Source organism: Chrysemys picta, chromosome 9 (genome assembly GCF_011386835.1).
Source record: "Chrysemys picta bellii isolate R12L10 chromosome 9, ASM1138683v2, whole genome shotgun sequence".
Lineage (NCBI taxonomy): Eukaryota > Metazoa > Chordata > Testudines > Emydidae > Chrysemys > Chrysemys picta.
Window position 1 is genome coordinate 90,483,580 of NC_088799.1, and position 17,752 is coordinate 90,501,331.

General features: G+C 40.7%; 1 protein-coding gene across 4 annotated transcripts in view; it reads left to right on the forward strand.

The window, feature by feature from the left end:
- THOC2 (THO complex subunit 2) overlaps positions 1–17,752 on the forward strand; it is a 110,159-nt gene that overhangs the window by 11,478 nt on the left and 80,929 nt on the right. For all 4 annotated transcript variants that reach the window (XM_065556644.1, XM_065556645.1, XM_024109693.3 and 1 more), the window contains exons 3-4: positions 1,026–1,117; positions 4,626–4,677. In XM_065556644.1, coding sequence (XP_065412716.1) covers positions 1,026–1,117; positions 4,626–4,677 — 144 coding nt within the window. The remainder of the gene's footprint in view (positions 1–1,025; positions 1,118–4,625; positions 4,678–17,752) is intronic.

The following is a 17,752-nucleotide window of genomic DNA, read 5'->3' on the forward strand; positions in this document are numbered from 1 at the left end:
GTAGGGGGGCATGCCTAGGAGGGCATGACTCAAGCTGTTGGGAGGGACCTTTAAATTGTGCCCCCGCTCCCCCCAACAGGTACCAGTCGTCTCTGGCAGAGGTCCCTAACCCCACCACCCTGTCGCCCCAAGCTTCCAGTCTGCTTCCAGTCTGCTAGGCGGAGAATGGGGGGCCTCCGTGAACCATACTTTAACTGTAAAAGAGCCTCATGTGGCTCAGGAACAGCGGTTTGGCCACCCCGGCCTATAATATAATTATACGCATAATGAAAATGTACCTCCTTCGTGTTTTGGCTTTTAGTCACATCAGTTATTATAAATGTATTTACTCACACTGTAATAAGGTGTTTTAAAGACAATTCTTTATACATTTAAAATACTGTAGCCATCTGTTTTTAACTTGTTGGAACCTTGTGTACAAAACAAGCATGTATTTAATGTTCTGTAATTCTCCCCAAACACACAGTCTCTGTTCCAAGGAGCAGTGAAGAACTTTGCATTTTAATGTAACGCTCTGAAGCATGTGACATTACCTAGTCATAGAAGCTTTTCTCTCATTTTTCTCTCTACAAAGTATTCAGCCTGACAAAGTGTTACTCAGTTATTAATTTTCCACCTAAAGAAGTGAATACTGATTATCTTAATTTTTATAGCTGCAACTTAGTTTATTATAGTATTTTTCCTTTGTCATGACGTAATCTCCAATTTATGTGGACTATGCAAATGTGTCTTTATGCTGAACTTTAGCCAGTTAAACTCATATTGTTGTGCATGAGGCTGGTGTAATAATGCATCCAATTTTAGTCTATGGCATTTAACTCTCTTTCCATAGAATCTCTAGGGCAAGGACCATATTTTGTTATGTGCTTGTACAGTGTCTTGTCCTGTGAGGCCAGATTGGGACCTCAGAACGCTGCCTTATACAAATAAATAATCTGGGTGAAGTGGGGAAAAAAGTAGATTTTCCCCAAAAGTTAGACTAAGGATTACCTAACACTTGTTTTCCTATGTTTTATGTTTGACAGATATCCAGCAGGCTCTGTATGAGCTTGCAAATCACGTTGTCAAGGGAAACCTAAAGCATGATCAAGCTTCTAATGTTCTCAGTGATGTTATAGTAAGTATATATTTGTACTACTTGCGGTAGGTTTATTTAATATTTTAGTTAGCTTATTACTTATGGAAGTCAAAGTAAATGGTAAACCAGCAGAAACACACCAGACCCTGCAGACATAGTCCCTTAAAACTTCTAAAGAAACTGCTTTTACTCTTCGGGCTTGTACACACTAGCACTTAGTTCAGTATAACTCAAGTGCTCAGGGGTGTGAAAAAGTCACCCTCCGAGTGACGTTAGTTGCAGCATTCTGAGCGCTGGTGTGGACAGTGCTGTGTCAGTGGGGGGGGAAGCTCTCCTGCCAACATAGCTACCACTGCTTGAGGAGGTGGACTTGGAAGTGTAACTCTATGCCAGATACTCTGCCCATCTTGTTCTATCCCTCTCCACCTCCTTCACCTACCCCCCTTCCCACCCAAAATTAAGGTGATACTTTTGACTATTAACACCTTATAGTTTCAGCATAAGTTTAAGGTTTACTATGTGTTGTGAAGAGAGAGGGAATGAAAACACTGAAATGACAAATATTACTTATACACAATTATAACTATTGTGCCAAGACCACTTTAAAGAATATGTTGGTGATGTTACATCTTTCCTGTTGAAGTGCACTGTAATGAATGAAAATTTCCCACGGTTAGGTTAAAATGGTATTCATTGAATGTATATTGAGGATCATCTGGTGAAAAGCTGAAGAGAGAAACAAATGTTTTATAGACATACGTGGGGGACTATGGTACTCAAATGCAAGCTCGTTCTTGACTGGGAAGTTTGGATATTTTTTAACTTTATGGTTCTTTTGTGTACCCACAATGCTAGCGAAGCCTTTCAGTTTTTACAATCGGTACTTTTACTATAGAAAATAGTTTAGATACTAGAATGTTCAGGAGGGAGGAGTGGGTGTTTGGGGTAGCTATAGAATAGCGCTGTGGGCTTTTTAGCTAATGCTAGGTCTGATTTATGTGGAGCTCACTTAAATTTCCAACATATTTAAAAATACCTCAGGACTGAAGCTATGAGGGAGGGAAAAAGGTGGATTAATGTAGATAACCTGTTTTAATTTTGTTTGGCTGTTGTGCTTTTTAGTTATTTTCCTAAGGAGAGGTTGATTTTCACTGGTTGGTAACCTTTAAAACATATTGATTTGCAACTGAATACAGCCTTTATGCTAATTTTGGTATTTCTTTTTGCTGACCCTGAAGGATATGCTATATCTAAATACATTTTTCTCATATTGTATAATTGTATAGCTAATGTGCACTTAATTAGATTCTAAGTTTTTACTACTTTATTATGTAAAAAAATGGTGAGTGACGCATTTCTTATTTACTAAATGATTATTGTTTTGGATTTGTGCCCAGCTGTATTTGGATGGAAATTGGAATTCAATCAAAAATGCACAAAACTAGTTTCACCTCACTTAAAAACTACTTGCTTACAAAATCAGACATAAAAATACAAAAGTGTCACAGCACACTATTACTGAACAATTGCTTACTTTCTCATTTTTAACATACAGTTATAAAATAAATTAATTGGAATGTAAATATTGTACTTACATTTCCGTGTATAGTATATAGAGCAGTATAAACAAGTATGAAATTTTAGTTTGCACTGACTACTTTTGTGCTTTTTATGTAGCCTGTTGTAAAACTAAGCAGATATCTTGATGAGTTGATATACCCCCTGGATGACCTCTGTGTACTCCCAGGGGTACACATACACCTGGTGAGAGCCACTGCTATAGGCTACCCCAACAACTTCCACCAGTTCAGTAGTATGAATATCATTACATTCTGGCAGCAAACATGCACTGAATATTATTTTTATTTAAATGATATAATAGATTTAAAGTAAGTTTAGTAATTAACATAGATTCTCAATTTCAAATTTAAATAGATTTATTTTTAAAAAGAAAACCATGTATGATTTAATTTAAAACAACCTTTTTATTTTTAATTTAATTTTTTTTTAATCTACCCTGATTTATATGGCATTGGCTTTTCAATATACTTATCCTAGGGCAGTGTTTCTCAAACTGTGGCCGCCGCTTGTGTAGGAAAAGCCCCTTGGCGGGCCTGGCGGGTTTGTTTACCTGCCACGTCCGCAGGTCCGGCCGATCGTGGCTCCTACTGGCTGCGGTTCGCTGCTCCAGTCTAATGGGAGCTGCTGGAAGTGGCACGGGCCACGGGGCGTACTGGCCGCCGCTTCCAGCAGCTCTCATTGGCATGCAGCGGCAAACTGCGGCCACAGGGAGCCGCAATTGGCCGGACCTGCGGACTAAACAAACTGGCCCGACCCACCAGGGGCTTTCCCTACACAAACGGCGGCCCCAGTTTGAGAAACACTGTCCTACGGTGAAACGGGAACCCCAAGATCTGTGTGTTAGTGTTTGGGTGCATAGTGTATGGTGTCAGTTTGGCAGATGATTTGTTACATGAAGCCATTTCTTAAATTCTCTGATTTTTAATTTAGAAATTAAGGGAGATGTTCAAAGGCACAAATGACATTTAGGGTACCTACATTCTCTTGACTTAGGATACCTGACTGTCATTTGTGCCTTTGACAGTCCACCCCTTATTTACACCACTTCTGAAACAGTCACTATTGTTAAGTGGTGTTCAGTCATTTTAACTTTAATGAAATGTGTGTTTTATATGTTTATATAAGTTAAAAACGATATTATGGTTCAGATTTTGTAAGTGCAAAAGTCAGAACTTTGAATTGTTTGTGACACTATACAGTTTTAAATAATTATCAAAATGAATACAACTGGCTGTGGAACTGCCTTAAACTGTAAACTTGGGATGTTTATGTTTAGGAAAATCAATGTACTGTTGATGCACAGTACAGTCTTAAAATAATTTTAAATTTGATTATTAATCAAAACTTTTTCAAAGTTAGCTGGCTTAAAATATTCTTCAATATGCTGTTCAGGCAAGGGAATATTCTTAAGGCATGCAGAATGTCATTTCTATTTAACTGTGTATCACCATCCCTTAGCATAACAAAAAGAACCAAAACCAGGTTAATTGAATCTTAATTGTGCACCCAAAAAAGGCATCTTTGGGTTGAAGAATAAATATAAAATACTTAGTTCCAAAACTGAATTGTAGAAGCACTTGAAAACAGGGACTTACAATGAGCGTGCCTTGTCAACCTGTAATAATAGCATTTCTAATTCAGTGCACTTTTAAAACTTATGCCATACCCTCAGACATGAGTTTAACTGTCTTTGAGATTTTTCTTACTGGATTTTTCTTTCAGTACTTTTCAGCTCAGTTGATAATGGTTTCCTTTGTATTAATATTTTCTTTTGTATTTTACCAAACACATCAGGCACAATAGATAGTTAAACCACTCCTGTTCATTGATTTAACAAGAGTAATGTTAGTGGATCTAAATTTACATTTCTGTCAAGACTCTATTTCTTTATTAAAACAATAGACTACAATATTCTAATGACACATTGTGGTATTCCTGCATTTACTGTCTTTTTTGTTTTTGTTAGGAATTTCGGGATGACATGTCCTCCATCCTTGCTGATGTATTCTGCATATTGGGTAGGTTTCTTTCTTCTTTTCATCACTGGAACAGTTTAGTGAAGGAGAAGTGTGTGTTGCGTAGTAAAACACTTCTTATGCCTTACCAAACTATATGTATGTTGTTTAGAAATCAAGGAAATGGATGATAGTTACAGTCTGTTCGAACAGGACTATTATGCAGCTCCCTAGAACGGAGTTGAAGTTTCTGCCATTAGTACTAACGCATTGGTGCAGTGTGTCAGGCAATCCAAATTTCCAGACAACAGAGGCAGATTACTGGTCTTAACAATTGACTGTTTTTAGCTGAAGATTTTTTGGTAGTTTCCCAGCAGTCTCTAGGCTTTATCTGCCCTTTATTGTAGTTTTGTGGAAGGTATCAGTGCTGGAGATGAGGCTCTTATTTACAAAAATTCCTTTCAGAACTCCCAATAAAAGGAGCAACATATGTACATTTCTGTCCTGATTGTGCAATCTTTACTCATTCCAATAGTCCCATGAAAGTCGATGGGAATACATGCACAAAAAGTTACAGAAGCTTGCTCTTAGATGTTGGGAAGTCAGTGACTTAGCAATAGTAACCATAATTATGACTTTTAAACAAAAGCTCTTATAAACTGGTAATTATAATTTTTCTTTAATTCTTACAAAACCGGATTGTGAATGGTAATGGTAGTTGCTATTGTAGCTGTATTTGCACTTATGCTGTTACTGAAATGGAGCTTAGTCTTACATTATACCTATTGTTCAGAAATACAGTCAGCTGGTTAGCTACAGGAAGAACAATGAGTATAGACAAAACAAATACTTTAAAGATAAGATGCAAGAGAAAAAAGTACACTTTATTCTTTTACAATATATGAAGTTGACCAAAACTTTTCTTTCCCTCTATCTACTAAAAGTTCTTCCTTCCTTTTTTTATCAGTAGAAAGATGTCATGATTTACCTTGTTTTTAATTCAGATATTTTATTGAATTTTTCAAACAGCCTATATAATATATAAAACAAACTAAGATGATACTTGCAGGCATGATGTAAATCCACATATATCTGGAAAAACAAGTACTATGAAAACACAACTACTAAAAAAGTATCTGCTGCTGCAGTCAGATCCATGTGGGCAGACCCTTGTGCCTTCGAAGATCAGATTACCCCAAGAGGGTCAATGTGTGAACAAAAAATAAATATGAAATGGCATAAATAACTAGGCAAAGAATATTGTGTTCTAGTCTTTAGTCAAAGGATGAACAGTCATATCTTTTAGGCAGTTTATGTAGAAATTTTGGTAATTTTTACAAAAATGGTGCTAACTGACCTATGAAAAATTTATGAGATAAGAAGACTCAAATTCAGGAAGATTTAAAATTAAAAGGAACATAGCCCACCCATTTCAAAGGAATATTCTTTCTAGCTACAGTGATAGCAATCAGAAGAGCTGTTTCTTCCCATACCATCAAACATATGAGCTCTGTAACTTGATAAGTAACCTGATCTGTTATGAGCGCATTTCTGGCAGGAAGTCAGATTTATGTGTTCAATTTCATATATATATATTTAGTGAGATAAAGATTCTGAAAAACAATTTTAAACTGTAGTTCAAAAAGTTAAATTGAATTGAGATGTGGTTTTAGTTGAGTGAGTGATCTTGCAGTTTCATTTGACTAATGAGAGACAGTGAGTCTTCTCTTAAAGATCTTTAAGATTTTGTTATCCAGGAATATATAGCATTTTACCCCAAACTGCTAACATCAATGAAATACTGGCCCAACTACTACCATTAGTATCAGCAGCAACATTTTCTCTGTTATTGGTTTGATATCTGTATGGACCACCAAGAAACTCTTGAGACTGTTCTTTTCCAGATTTGTAATCTGCATGAATGTGTATAAATGTAACTGCTAATTTCATTTAGGAAACTGACTTTTCTCCCCCTTTATGTTGGAGGGCTCTGATATTGTGCATTATTGCCAAAATCCTGCAGCAAAAACATGCGTATTTTGGATCTGATTTTTTCAAATGTAAATAAATAAGCAGAAACATTTGGGGCTGGGAAAGAAGGGGAGGAGCAATTTGTACATAAAGGAGCCATAAAGGGGATGTCATCTTGCTTTGCATATCACCTGAGTGCTCAACAGTAGCTGTTGAGAGGGTTGTGGCTACAGGAGAAGATAATGCTGGCCTGGACTACCCTAACTTGTTTCTGAAAATGGGATCCTTGGGATCACTCAAATTCTCTATTAGTAGAAACAAGGGATTGGCAAAAAAGACCTTTTTTTAATGTCTCGTGATCGATCTCACTCTAGCTTCTATATTAACATAATTTTTATTGATTTTTATGGTGAAGATTGTGGGCTTATTAATATCCCTGAACTAAATAGTTCTGGAATTTGTTCCTTTTAAAAATATCAGGGAAAATGAGGGCTAGTTTGTGCATTAGTGATCTTCCCTGAGATAGGGATTATGCATTGTTGCACTGTGTCTGGAGTCGTTCAGGAGAGAGATTGTGACTCAAGGCTAATCTAAACTACTGTGCTACATCAGCTCTGCTGCACCAATGCAGCTGGGCTATGCTGATGGGAGAGGCATAATTACTCTACCTCAGCGAGAGGCAGCAACTATGTTGGCGGGAGAGTGACTCCCACTGACATACCAGTAGTGTGGACAGCACTTAGGTTGATGTAACTTGCATTGCTTGTGGGGGTGGCTTTTTCACACACCCCTCCACCCCGAGTGATGTAATTTACATTGACTTAAGCGGTAGTGTAGACAAACCTTCAGTCTGACTGCTGATCTGGGAAAAGTGTAAACTTCACTGGTTCTGTACCTAGCTTAGTGTATGTTTTCTGACATGCCAATCTAATTATGCTCTGTGCTTCTATAGAGGCTGCTTCACCACCTGTGCTGTGAGTAGTGTAATAAGTAGTAATGGGGCACCTTGTAGTGCTGTACAAGTGGGCCACAATCTGGCCCTAAATGCAAAGAATAGTATTTAAAGAAACATGAAGGAGGTTGAGAAATTGAATGGCAGGAAGTTCAAAATTGAAGTTCTTCCTGCGATATTAACCAGAGCCATGTTACGTGCTTTGTGCTTTTGATATCCTACATTAATAACACAAAATATATCACTGTTTAACAAGACAAACACATACTATTAGGTATGTTCAAAGCAATGGTTAATATTGCAGGAGCAACCTTAACTTTTGCACTTGATTTCTCAGCTTTAGTGTTAAACTAACAATTGGGGTTTTTTTGTACTCCATGTAAATGATTAGTTCCAAGTAAGGCCTGATCCTTTTTCTAGTTCTAGATTTAAAACATAGTTGTAGAAAACATATTTAAAGGGATTAAATATTGAAGTATAAAAATCTGGTGTGGATGTTTATTGAAAAACTTTAAAATTATTCTTTCTTTGTAGAATATGCAGACTAATTGCCCAGCTACTTTATAGACAAACCATTATAGTTAATTGAGCACACAGCTGAGTTAAAATTCACAGTAATTATACCACTGTATATTATTTGGTAATTGCTACTAGATTTCTACCTGTTATGGATAATAGAAAATATAGGGTAGATTGTTTTCTCTTGAATAACTCTAAAAGCTGATTACAAAGAAAATTTGTTCAAAAAATTCAGATGCAGAATCATAGGATATCAAGGTTGGAAGGGATCTCAGGAGGTCATCTAGTCCAACCCCCTGCTCAAAGCAGGACCAATTTTTGCTCCAGATCCCTAAGTGGCCCCCTCAAGGATTGAACTCACAATCCTGGGTTTAGTAGGCCAATGCTCAAACCACTGAGCTATCCCTCCCCTCCTTAGATAAATTATACAGTATCACATTCACAGTGTGATAGAGCTCAGTTTGTTTAAAAGCAGCAAGTTCATTACAGTTTTTCACTCTCGGTGAATAAATAATTAGGCTTTAGCTAATTTAAAATATTGTTGAATAAAACAGTTGTGGCATAACTGAAAAATCTGGAAAATGTAAAATAATAGTTGATACTCAAACCTCTGCTTTTCTCACAACTGTATGAATTAAGGACGCATAAGTGCTGGAACTGGGTGCCTTGGCTTGAAGTAGTAATAACTAGGGCTGTCGATTAATCACAGTTAACTCACGCGATTAACTACACAAAATTAATCGCTATTAATCGCAGTGTTAATCGCACTGTTAAAAATAGAATACCAATTGAAATTTATTAAATATTTTGAATGTTTTTCTACATTTTCAAATATATTGATTTCAATTACAACACAGAATACAAAGTGTACAGTGCTCACTTTATCTTTATTACAAATATTTGCACTGTAAAAATGATAAAATAAATACTGTTTTGCAATTCACCTCAGACAAGAACCGTAGTGCAATCTTTGTTGTGAAAGTGCAACTTACAAATGTAGATTTTGTTGTTGTTTTTGTTACATAACTGCACTCAAAAAAAACAACCAATGTAAAACTTTAGAGCCTACAAGTCCACTCAGTCCTACTTCTTGTTCAGCCAAACCCTCAGAGAAACAAGTTTGTTTACATTTACAGGAGATAATGTTTCCTGCTTCTTATTTACAGTGTCACCTGAAAGTGAGAACAGATATTCGCATGGCACCTTTGTAGTCAGTATTGCAAGATATTTACGTGCCATATATGCTAAACATTCGTATGCCCCTTCATGCTTTGGCCACCATTCCAGAATACTTCCATGCTGATGATGCTCATTTAAAAAAAAAAAAAAAAGTGTTAATTACATTTGTGACTGAACTCCTTGGGGGAGCATTGTATGTCTCCTGCTCTGTGTTTTACTCCTATTCTGCCACATATTTCATGTTATAGCGGATGATGATCCAGCATGTTGTTCGTTTTAAGAATACTTTCACTACAGATTTGACAAAATGCAAAGAAGGTACCAGTGTGACATTTCTAAAGATAGCTACAGCATACAACCCAAGATTTAAGAATCTGAAGTGCCTTCCAAAATCTGAGAGGGACGGGGTGTGGATCATGCTTTCTGAAGTCTTAAAAGAGCAACACTCCTGTGTGGAAACTAGAGAACCCGAACCACCAAAAAAGAAAGTCAGCCTTCTGCAGGTGGCATCTGACTCAGATGATGAGAATGAACATGCTTTGGTCTGCACTGCTTTGGATTGTTATCAAGCAGAACCCATCATCAGCATGGGCGCATGTCCTCTGGAGTGGTGGTGGAAGCATGAAGGGACATATGAATCTTTAGCGCATCTGGTACGGAAATATCTTGTAATGCCAGCTACAACAGTGCCATGCGAACGCCTGTTCTCACTTTCAGGTGACGTAAACAAGAAGCGGGCAGCATTATCTCCTGCAAATGTAAACAGATTTGTTTGTCTGAGCAATTGGCTGAAGAAGTAGTAGGACAGAGTGGACCTGTAGGCTCTAAAGTTTTACATTGTTTTATTTTTGAATGCAGTTATTTTTTGTACATAACTCTACATTTGTAGGTTCAACTTTCATGATAAAGAGATTGCACTACAATACTTGTATTAAGTGAATTGAAAAATACTATTTTTTATAATTTTTACAGTACAAATATTTATAATAAAAAGTAAATATAAAGTGGGCACTGTACACTTTGTATTCTGTGTTGTAATTGAAATCAATATATTTGAAAATGTGGAAAACATCCACAAATATTTAAATAAATGGTATTTTATTATTGTTTAACAGCGCTATTAATTTTTTTAATCGCTTGACAGCCCTATCAATAACCGTAATACCTGGTTTCTGCCTTCAGCACCATCATTATAAAAATTGTTCCAGCACCACTGGCCATATGTGCTTCATATTTAAATGTCTTTGCTTTAGTCTGTCACAGATCATCACTCTTTTTATTTAGAATAGAAGTGTAGGTGTAATATTTCCAAAAAAGTGCTGTCATTCTATTTTGAGAAAGCAAAACGTCAATGGAAAATTGAATTTCAGAGGAGAATAGGCCAATACATTTCTGTGCTCCCTTTTAGTGAAAATGGTTTTATTTGTATATTGCTGTTATTTTAGAAATCAAACTTGTTTAAAAACAATTTCTTAATTTATAACCTGGATTTAGTTTCATTAGTAACCTCAGACCTCCATCGAAACAAAATGCTTCCTCTCCCAAAAAAATTTATATTCTGAATACTTGATCATTAATTTTGCTTGGGTACAAACGTAATACAGTTGCCAGTAAAACTTAATGTAGCCAAGGGTTTTCAGGATAGTACTTAGTGTTTCCAAATCAAATTATTTTTGCGTAACTGGCATTTATTTTTGATATGTTCATTACCTCATTTATTATCTGTAGCTCAGTGGGTGAGTGAATATCAGTTTTACATGCAGAAATAAAAAGCTGAAGGGCTGAATTCTGTCTTGTTCCACAAGTGTAATTCAGAGCAAAGTTTTTTGAGGAAAAATTTGAATGAGGAGAGAACAGTTGTTCTGTGCACAAGATTAGTTAAACTGTTTCCTTGATGCGGGGAGGTACTGAAGAAGACGCAGAGATGAGTGAGAGAAGTTTTCTTGTTTGTTCTCATTTTTCTTTAATTTATTTTGAAAATAGATAAATGTCCAATGCTCAGAAATTTTTGTTGTTGTTGAAAAATAGGGGAACAGAGCTGCTGTGTTCTCAAATGTATTGTTCTTTTGATTCAGTGCACCATAGTCCTGTTTCTGCTCCATAACTTTGGGTATGTCTACACTACGGGATTAATCTGAATTTACAGAATTCTAATTTTGGAAACAGATTGTGTAAAGTCGAATGTATGCGGCCACACTAAGCACATTAATTCAGCGGTGTGCGTCCATGTACCGGGGCTAGTGTCGATTTCCGGAGCGTTGCACTGTGGGTAGTTATCCCATAGCTATCCCATAGTTCCCGCAGTCTCCCCCGCCCATTGGAATTCTGGGTTGAGATCTCAGTGCCTGATGGGGCAAAAAAACATTGTCGCAAGTGGTTCTGGGTACAGCCTCACCCCTCCCTCCATGAAAGCAACTGGAGACAACCGTTTCGCGCCTTTTTTCCTGGGTGAATACTGAAGACGCCATACCACGGCAAGCATGGAACCCGCTCAGCTCAAGACAGCAATCATGAACATTGTAAACACCTTGCACATTCTCGTGCAGTTTATGCTGAACCAGGACCAGAACAACGAGGCGAGGAGGAGGCGGCGATGGCAGCACAGCGACAACAGTGATGAGGACATGAACACGGACACAGAATTCTCTCAAACCGCGGGCCCCGGTGCTTTGGAGATCATGTTGTTAATGGGGCAGGTTCTATCCGTGGAACGCCGATTCTGGCCCCGGGAAACAAGCGCAGACTGGTGGGACCGCATAGTGTTGCAGGTGTGGGACGATTCCCAGTGGCTGCAAAACTTTCGCATGTGTAAGGGCACTTTCATGGAACTTTGTGACTTGCTGTCCCCTGCCCTGAAGCGCCAGAATACCAAGATGAGAGCAGGCCTCACAGTTGAGAAGCGCGTGGCGATAGCCCTGTGGAAGCTTGCAACGCCAGACAGCTACCAGTCAGTCGGGAATCATTTTGGAGTGGGCAAATCTACTGTGGGGGCTGCTGTGATGCAAGTAGCCAAAGCAATCACTGAGCTGCTGCTATGAAAGGTAGTGACTCTGGGAAATGTGCAGGTCAAAGTGGATGGCTTTACTGCAATGGGATTCCCTAACTGTAGTGGGGCGATGGACGGAACCCATATCCCTATCTTCGCACCGGAGCACCAGGGTACCCAGTACATAAACCGCAAGGGGTACTTTTCAATGGTGCTGCAAGCACTTGTGGATCACAAGGGATGTTTCACCAACATCAACGTGGGCTGGCCGGGAAGGGTTCATGATGCTCGCGTCTTCAGGAACATTACTCTGTTTAAACGGCTGCAGCAAGGGACTTACTTCCCGGACCAGAAAATAACCGTTGGGGATGTTGAAATGCCAATAGTTATTCTTGGGGACCCAGCCTACCCCTTAATGCCATGGCTCATGAAGCCATACACAGGCAGCCTGGACAGGAGTCAGGAGCTGTTCAACTACAGGCTGAGCAAGTGCAGAATGGTGGTAGAATGTGCATTTGGACGTTTAAAAGGTTGCTGACGATCGTTACTGATTTGGTCAGACCTCAGCCAAACCAATATCCCCATTGTTATTGCTGCTTACTGTGTGGTCCACAATCTCTGTGAAAGTAAGGGGGAGACCTTTATGGCGGGGTAGGAGGCTGAGGCAAATTGCCTGGCTGCTGATTACGCGCAACCAGACACCAGGGCAATTAGAAGAGCACACCAGGAAGCGCTGCGCATCAGAGAAGCTTTGAAAACGAGTTTCATGACTGGCCAGGCTACAGTGTGAAACTTGTTTTTTTTTCTCCTTGATGAAAACCCGTCCCCTTTATTGACTTATTCTCTGTAAGGAACCCACCCTCCCCCTTCGATCACAGCTTGCTTTCAAGGGAAATAAAGTCACTATCGTTTAAAAATCATTTATTCTTTATTAATTGATTATAAAAAGAGGGAGAGAACCTGGGTGGGGTTTGGGAGGAGGATCAGCGGGAAGGAAAAGGCAACTAAAAAAAGGTTAAAAAAATGACAGCCTTTTGCTTGGGCTGTCCACTGGGGTGGAATGGGAGGGTGCATGGAGCCTCCCCTCCCCCTCCCCCCCCGTGTTGTTACACGTCTGGGTGAGGAGACTATGGAACATGGGGAGGGGGGTTATACAGGGGCTGTAGCGCCAGTCTGTGATCCTGCTGCCGTTCCTGAAGCTCCACCAGACGCCGGAGCATGTCTGTTTGCTCATGCAGCAGCCCCAGCGTTGCATCCTGCCTCCTCTGATCTTCCTGTCGCCACCTCTCATCTCGAGCGTCTCTCCTCTACTCACGTTGGTCCCTCACCTTCACTGGCATCTTTCCTATACTTTGAAACCGTGTCCTTCCGCTCATTCAGATGAGCTCTTTCACTGCGGGTGGATTCCATGATTTCCGCAAACATCTCGTCTCGCGTCCTCTTTTTCTGACGCCTTATCTGAGATAGCCTTCGGGACGGAGGAGGGAGACTTGAAAAATTTGCAGCTGCTGGAGGAAGGGGAAAAAGGAGAGAATTTTTTAAAAAGATACGTTTTACAGAGCAATGCTTATACTCTTTCACGGTGAACAACACTATTCACGTTACATAGCACATGTGATTTCTGTGCAAGGTCGCATTTTGCCTCTTAATATTGAGTGCCTGTGGCTTTGCTGCTAGAGATCACAGACGCAGGTCCAGGCAACAGAATTCGGCTTGCATGCGGCCATGGTAAGCCATTGTCATAAATAAATGTGGCCCCAGCATGGCAGTAGGGAGTACAGGCCACTGACTGCATTGAGGTGTCAAGTATCGGGGTAGCCATGTTAGTCTGTATCTACACAAACAACAAGGAGTCTGGTGGCACCTAAAGACTAACAGATTTATTTGGGCATAAGCTTTCATGGGTAAAAACCTCACTTTTTCAGATGCATAGAGTGAAAGCATCTGAAGAAGTGAGGTTTTTACCCACGAAAGCTTATGCCCAAATAAATCTGTTAGTCTTTAGATGCTACTAGCCTCCTTGTTGTTTGCATTGAGGTGGGAGATCATCCTGAAGCCCCCACATCCCGCGGTACAGGGACTCGGAAGTGAGGTTGCACCTGACCCTGACATAGCGCAAGGGCTGGGCCTGCCCCAGAAACACCCTGGGGCCCTGTCCCTCTGCACCAAGTGCACTAGGTGTGGGTGGGCAGGCTCAGCCCAGCAGGATCAAAGAATGGAGGGGCTTAGTGTGGGGGGATCCAGGTGTGGGGTGAGAGGTTTCTGTGTGTGGGGCAGGCTGGGTGCGTGTGGCTCAGTGGGAATCTGGATGCACAGGGGCTCGTTGGGGGGGTTCTGTGTCAGGGGCAATGGGACTCTGCAGGGGATCCAGGTGAAGGTGGTGGGGCTCATTGGGGGGAGTCTGTGTGTGTGTGTGGGGGCTCAGTGGGGAAGTCCAGGTGCTGGGGGAGTGGGGCTTGATGGGGTGGGGTCCAGATGCAGCTGATTGGGGATCTGTGGGGTGGGGAGCTTATCAGAGGGGTCTTGGTGTAGGGGAGTAGGGCTTGTCAGGATGAGGGTTCAATGGGCCTGCTTAACCGGGGAGCCCCAGTTGCTGCCGAGGGGACTCTGCATGCCGGACTCCCGATTTCCCCTCCCCCTCTTGTTCTCCATCTCCATCCCCCTCCCCTCACTCCCACATTCCACCCCCTTTCTTTTCCATTGCCTCTTCCCTTTACGCCCTCTTCCCTCATTTCCCCCACCCCCACTTACCCAGCTCCACTGCGGGCACTCACTGTTGCAAGAAAACAGGAAGGCCCCCAGCACACACAGCTGCACTAGGACCCAGGAGGCAGTGTTCAGCTGCAGAGTCAGTAGAGCCAAGAGACAGCCTCCTTCAGCTAGGCAGCTCTGCACTTGCAGAAATGAAGGGGGGCAGCGGCACGTAACCCCGTTTCCCCCTTCCCATGTCTCATCTCTGTTTGGAGGGGGCCTCAAATCTGCGCCCATGGTCGTATGTGTTCTTCTCTCCCCACTCCCCCCTCCCCCCCCGCAGGGAAGCACAGGAATTGGGGTGGGGGGAGCATTTTCTGTGTGCTTGCAGTCACAGACTCCCCACCGAGGTAATCTGTGTCTCATCTCACACCTTATTTGAAGGAAAGTGGAAGGGATGGTGTTAAAGGCCATCTTGATCTCAGTTCCAACCTTTTCCTTCAAATAATGAGCAGCAGGGAGTAGAACTGATGATATTGGCCTGTCACCTCAGTACAATGAAACAAGTGGCCATAATTACAGGCTCCTGCAGCTGAACTCCGCTGTTTGTACAGAGATGACTGCAGAGCCATGGGCTCCTTGGCTGGTGCTAGTGAGGCCTACTTTGAAAACTGTTGTTGTAAAGCATTAGTTTCTCTCTCGCGTGGGTCTTGTGTTAATACTCACTACATAACGTTGACATTGAAGCCAAGAAGGGGAAGATGGATTGGAAACAGAATGATGTTTTAATATGTGATTTTTGCGAAGTGCCAATGGCTGTTCTTTTGTTGGAAACCTTGAATCTCAGCTTTGTGGCAATCTGGGGACATTCATTTTTGTATCCCTTATGATTTGTGATATCTAAGATCTTAAAACTATCACTGATCCCCTTGGCCTTAGCAGTGCTGTTTTGGCACGGGTTCAGTCTGAATATAGCAAGTCTCAAACATGTCACTTCAATTCCAAGTCAAATTAAGTTCTGCAGAAGAGCCATTAGGGTTTTCGCTTAGTAAATGCAAACTAAATCCAGATTTCTTAGTGGCTTCATGGGGAGAGTTTCCTGACTAGAAACTTGAACGTCACGTTGCCAAATATGGCAGCTGGTCTAAAGAAGTTCGGCCACAAAGGCTGCTCCTTATTTTGAAGGACAAGTGCTCATCTCTGCTTGAGATAGTTAATATCATATATGTCCTATGACTGGGATAGTTCTCCACTGGCTATTGAAGCTGAGGAAGAAGCTTTTAAAGGGGGCCACTGCCTTAAAGTATTGCTCTTTCCCTTTAACAGTTCTATTCTGGAGGTCACCGAGGGAGAAAAATCAAAACAACATGAGGACCTGAGATATGGGATTGGAGTGGGTGGTAGCCCCAGCCACACTCCAGCGATCAGGAAAGGGCAGAAAGGCACCCCCTTCACTCCCAAGTAACTTATTTTTAAACCTGGTCATAGCTTAGGGCCTGTCAGTCTCATCTGGAGTTGTGCAGGTGAGTCATTTCAGCCCTAAGCTGCACAGCCTGCCTTGAGGAGAACAGGAAAACTGTCCTGGGAATTGATAGCAGATGTGGGCTGTAGGGTGGTAACTTGCATGACCCATCACCTCGCTCCCAAAGGTTGAAGAGGAGGGGGAAAGGTTTGCTTTCCATCACAAGCCACCCTGTTCATCTGAATGTCTGCCTACTACAAGATCAGCATATGTGATCTGAGCTCATGTGACTCTAAGCCAAGGGTCAGCAACCTTTCAGAAGTGGTGTGCCGAGTCTTCATTGATTCACTCTAATTTAAGGTTTCGCGTGCCAGTAATACATTTTTAGAAGGTCTCTTTCTATAAATCTATAATATATAACTAAACTATTGTATGTAAAGTAAATGAGTTTTTTTTTTTAATGTTTAAGAAGCTTCATTTAAAATTAAATTAAAATGCATAGTCCCCCAGACTATGGCCCCCGGTGGCCAGGACCCAGGCAGTGTGAGTGCCACTGAAAAATCAGCTGGTGTGCCGCAGGTTGCCTACCTCTGCTCTAAGCTATGGCTGTATTGTACCAGAAGAGAGACTTCATTAAAGGAACCACTGCCATGGTCTTCAAACTATGTGGTCAAATACGCTATCTTTTAAAAACAATCATGCTCTTTATGTGCACTTCATTTCTCACCATTGATCTATTTGAGTGAAAATAGATTTCCATTTCCCCTCCAGTATGTATCCATCATTGTCTCGCTTGATTTGAAATCCTCATTTGCTGTGACTTTTAAACACACAGATTTTCTCACTTGTTCTCACTTTCTCATTCTTCATCCCAAATCCACAATCATGGAACAGGAGATGCAGAAAAAGGCACAACGTTTTAATGGGGTTTGGATAAAATGTATTATTTGCTATAATAATACAGTAGTGGGTACGCTATCACTTGTAATTTTTAAAACTGCTGGTCAGAGTATTTAAGGATAAATCTGTACTGAAAGGGGGGGATAACTTAATAGACTTTGGAGATGACAGTACCTAGGAATCTAAGATTGTGTCAATGGAAGAAAAGTCAAGAATGTGAACTGAGAAAGAAAAATTGAGGATGCATTTCTGATGCTTTATCTCTATGGAATTATGGAAGCATGTAACAGAAGAGTAAAACACATCTAAGTAGTAGTATAAAGATCACAATGTTAAGGCAGTCTTCTAGTACATTTAATGAGTACTCAGTCCTGACTCTATCAAATTGAACTCAACAGGTTATGGCAGTGGTTTTGAAACATTGTTTGAAGCCCCTGTTGTGAATGAGTGGGCAATCTGCCTGCACCTCATTGGCATT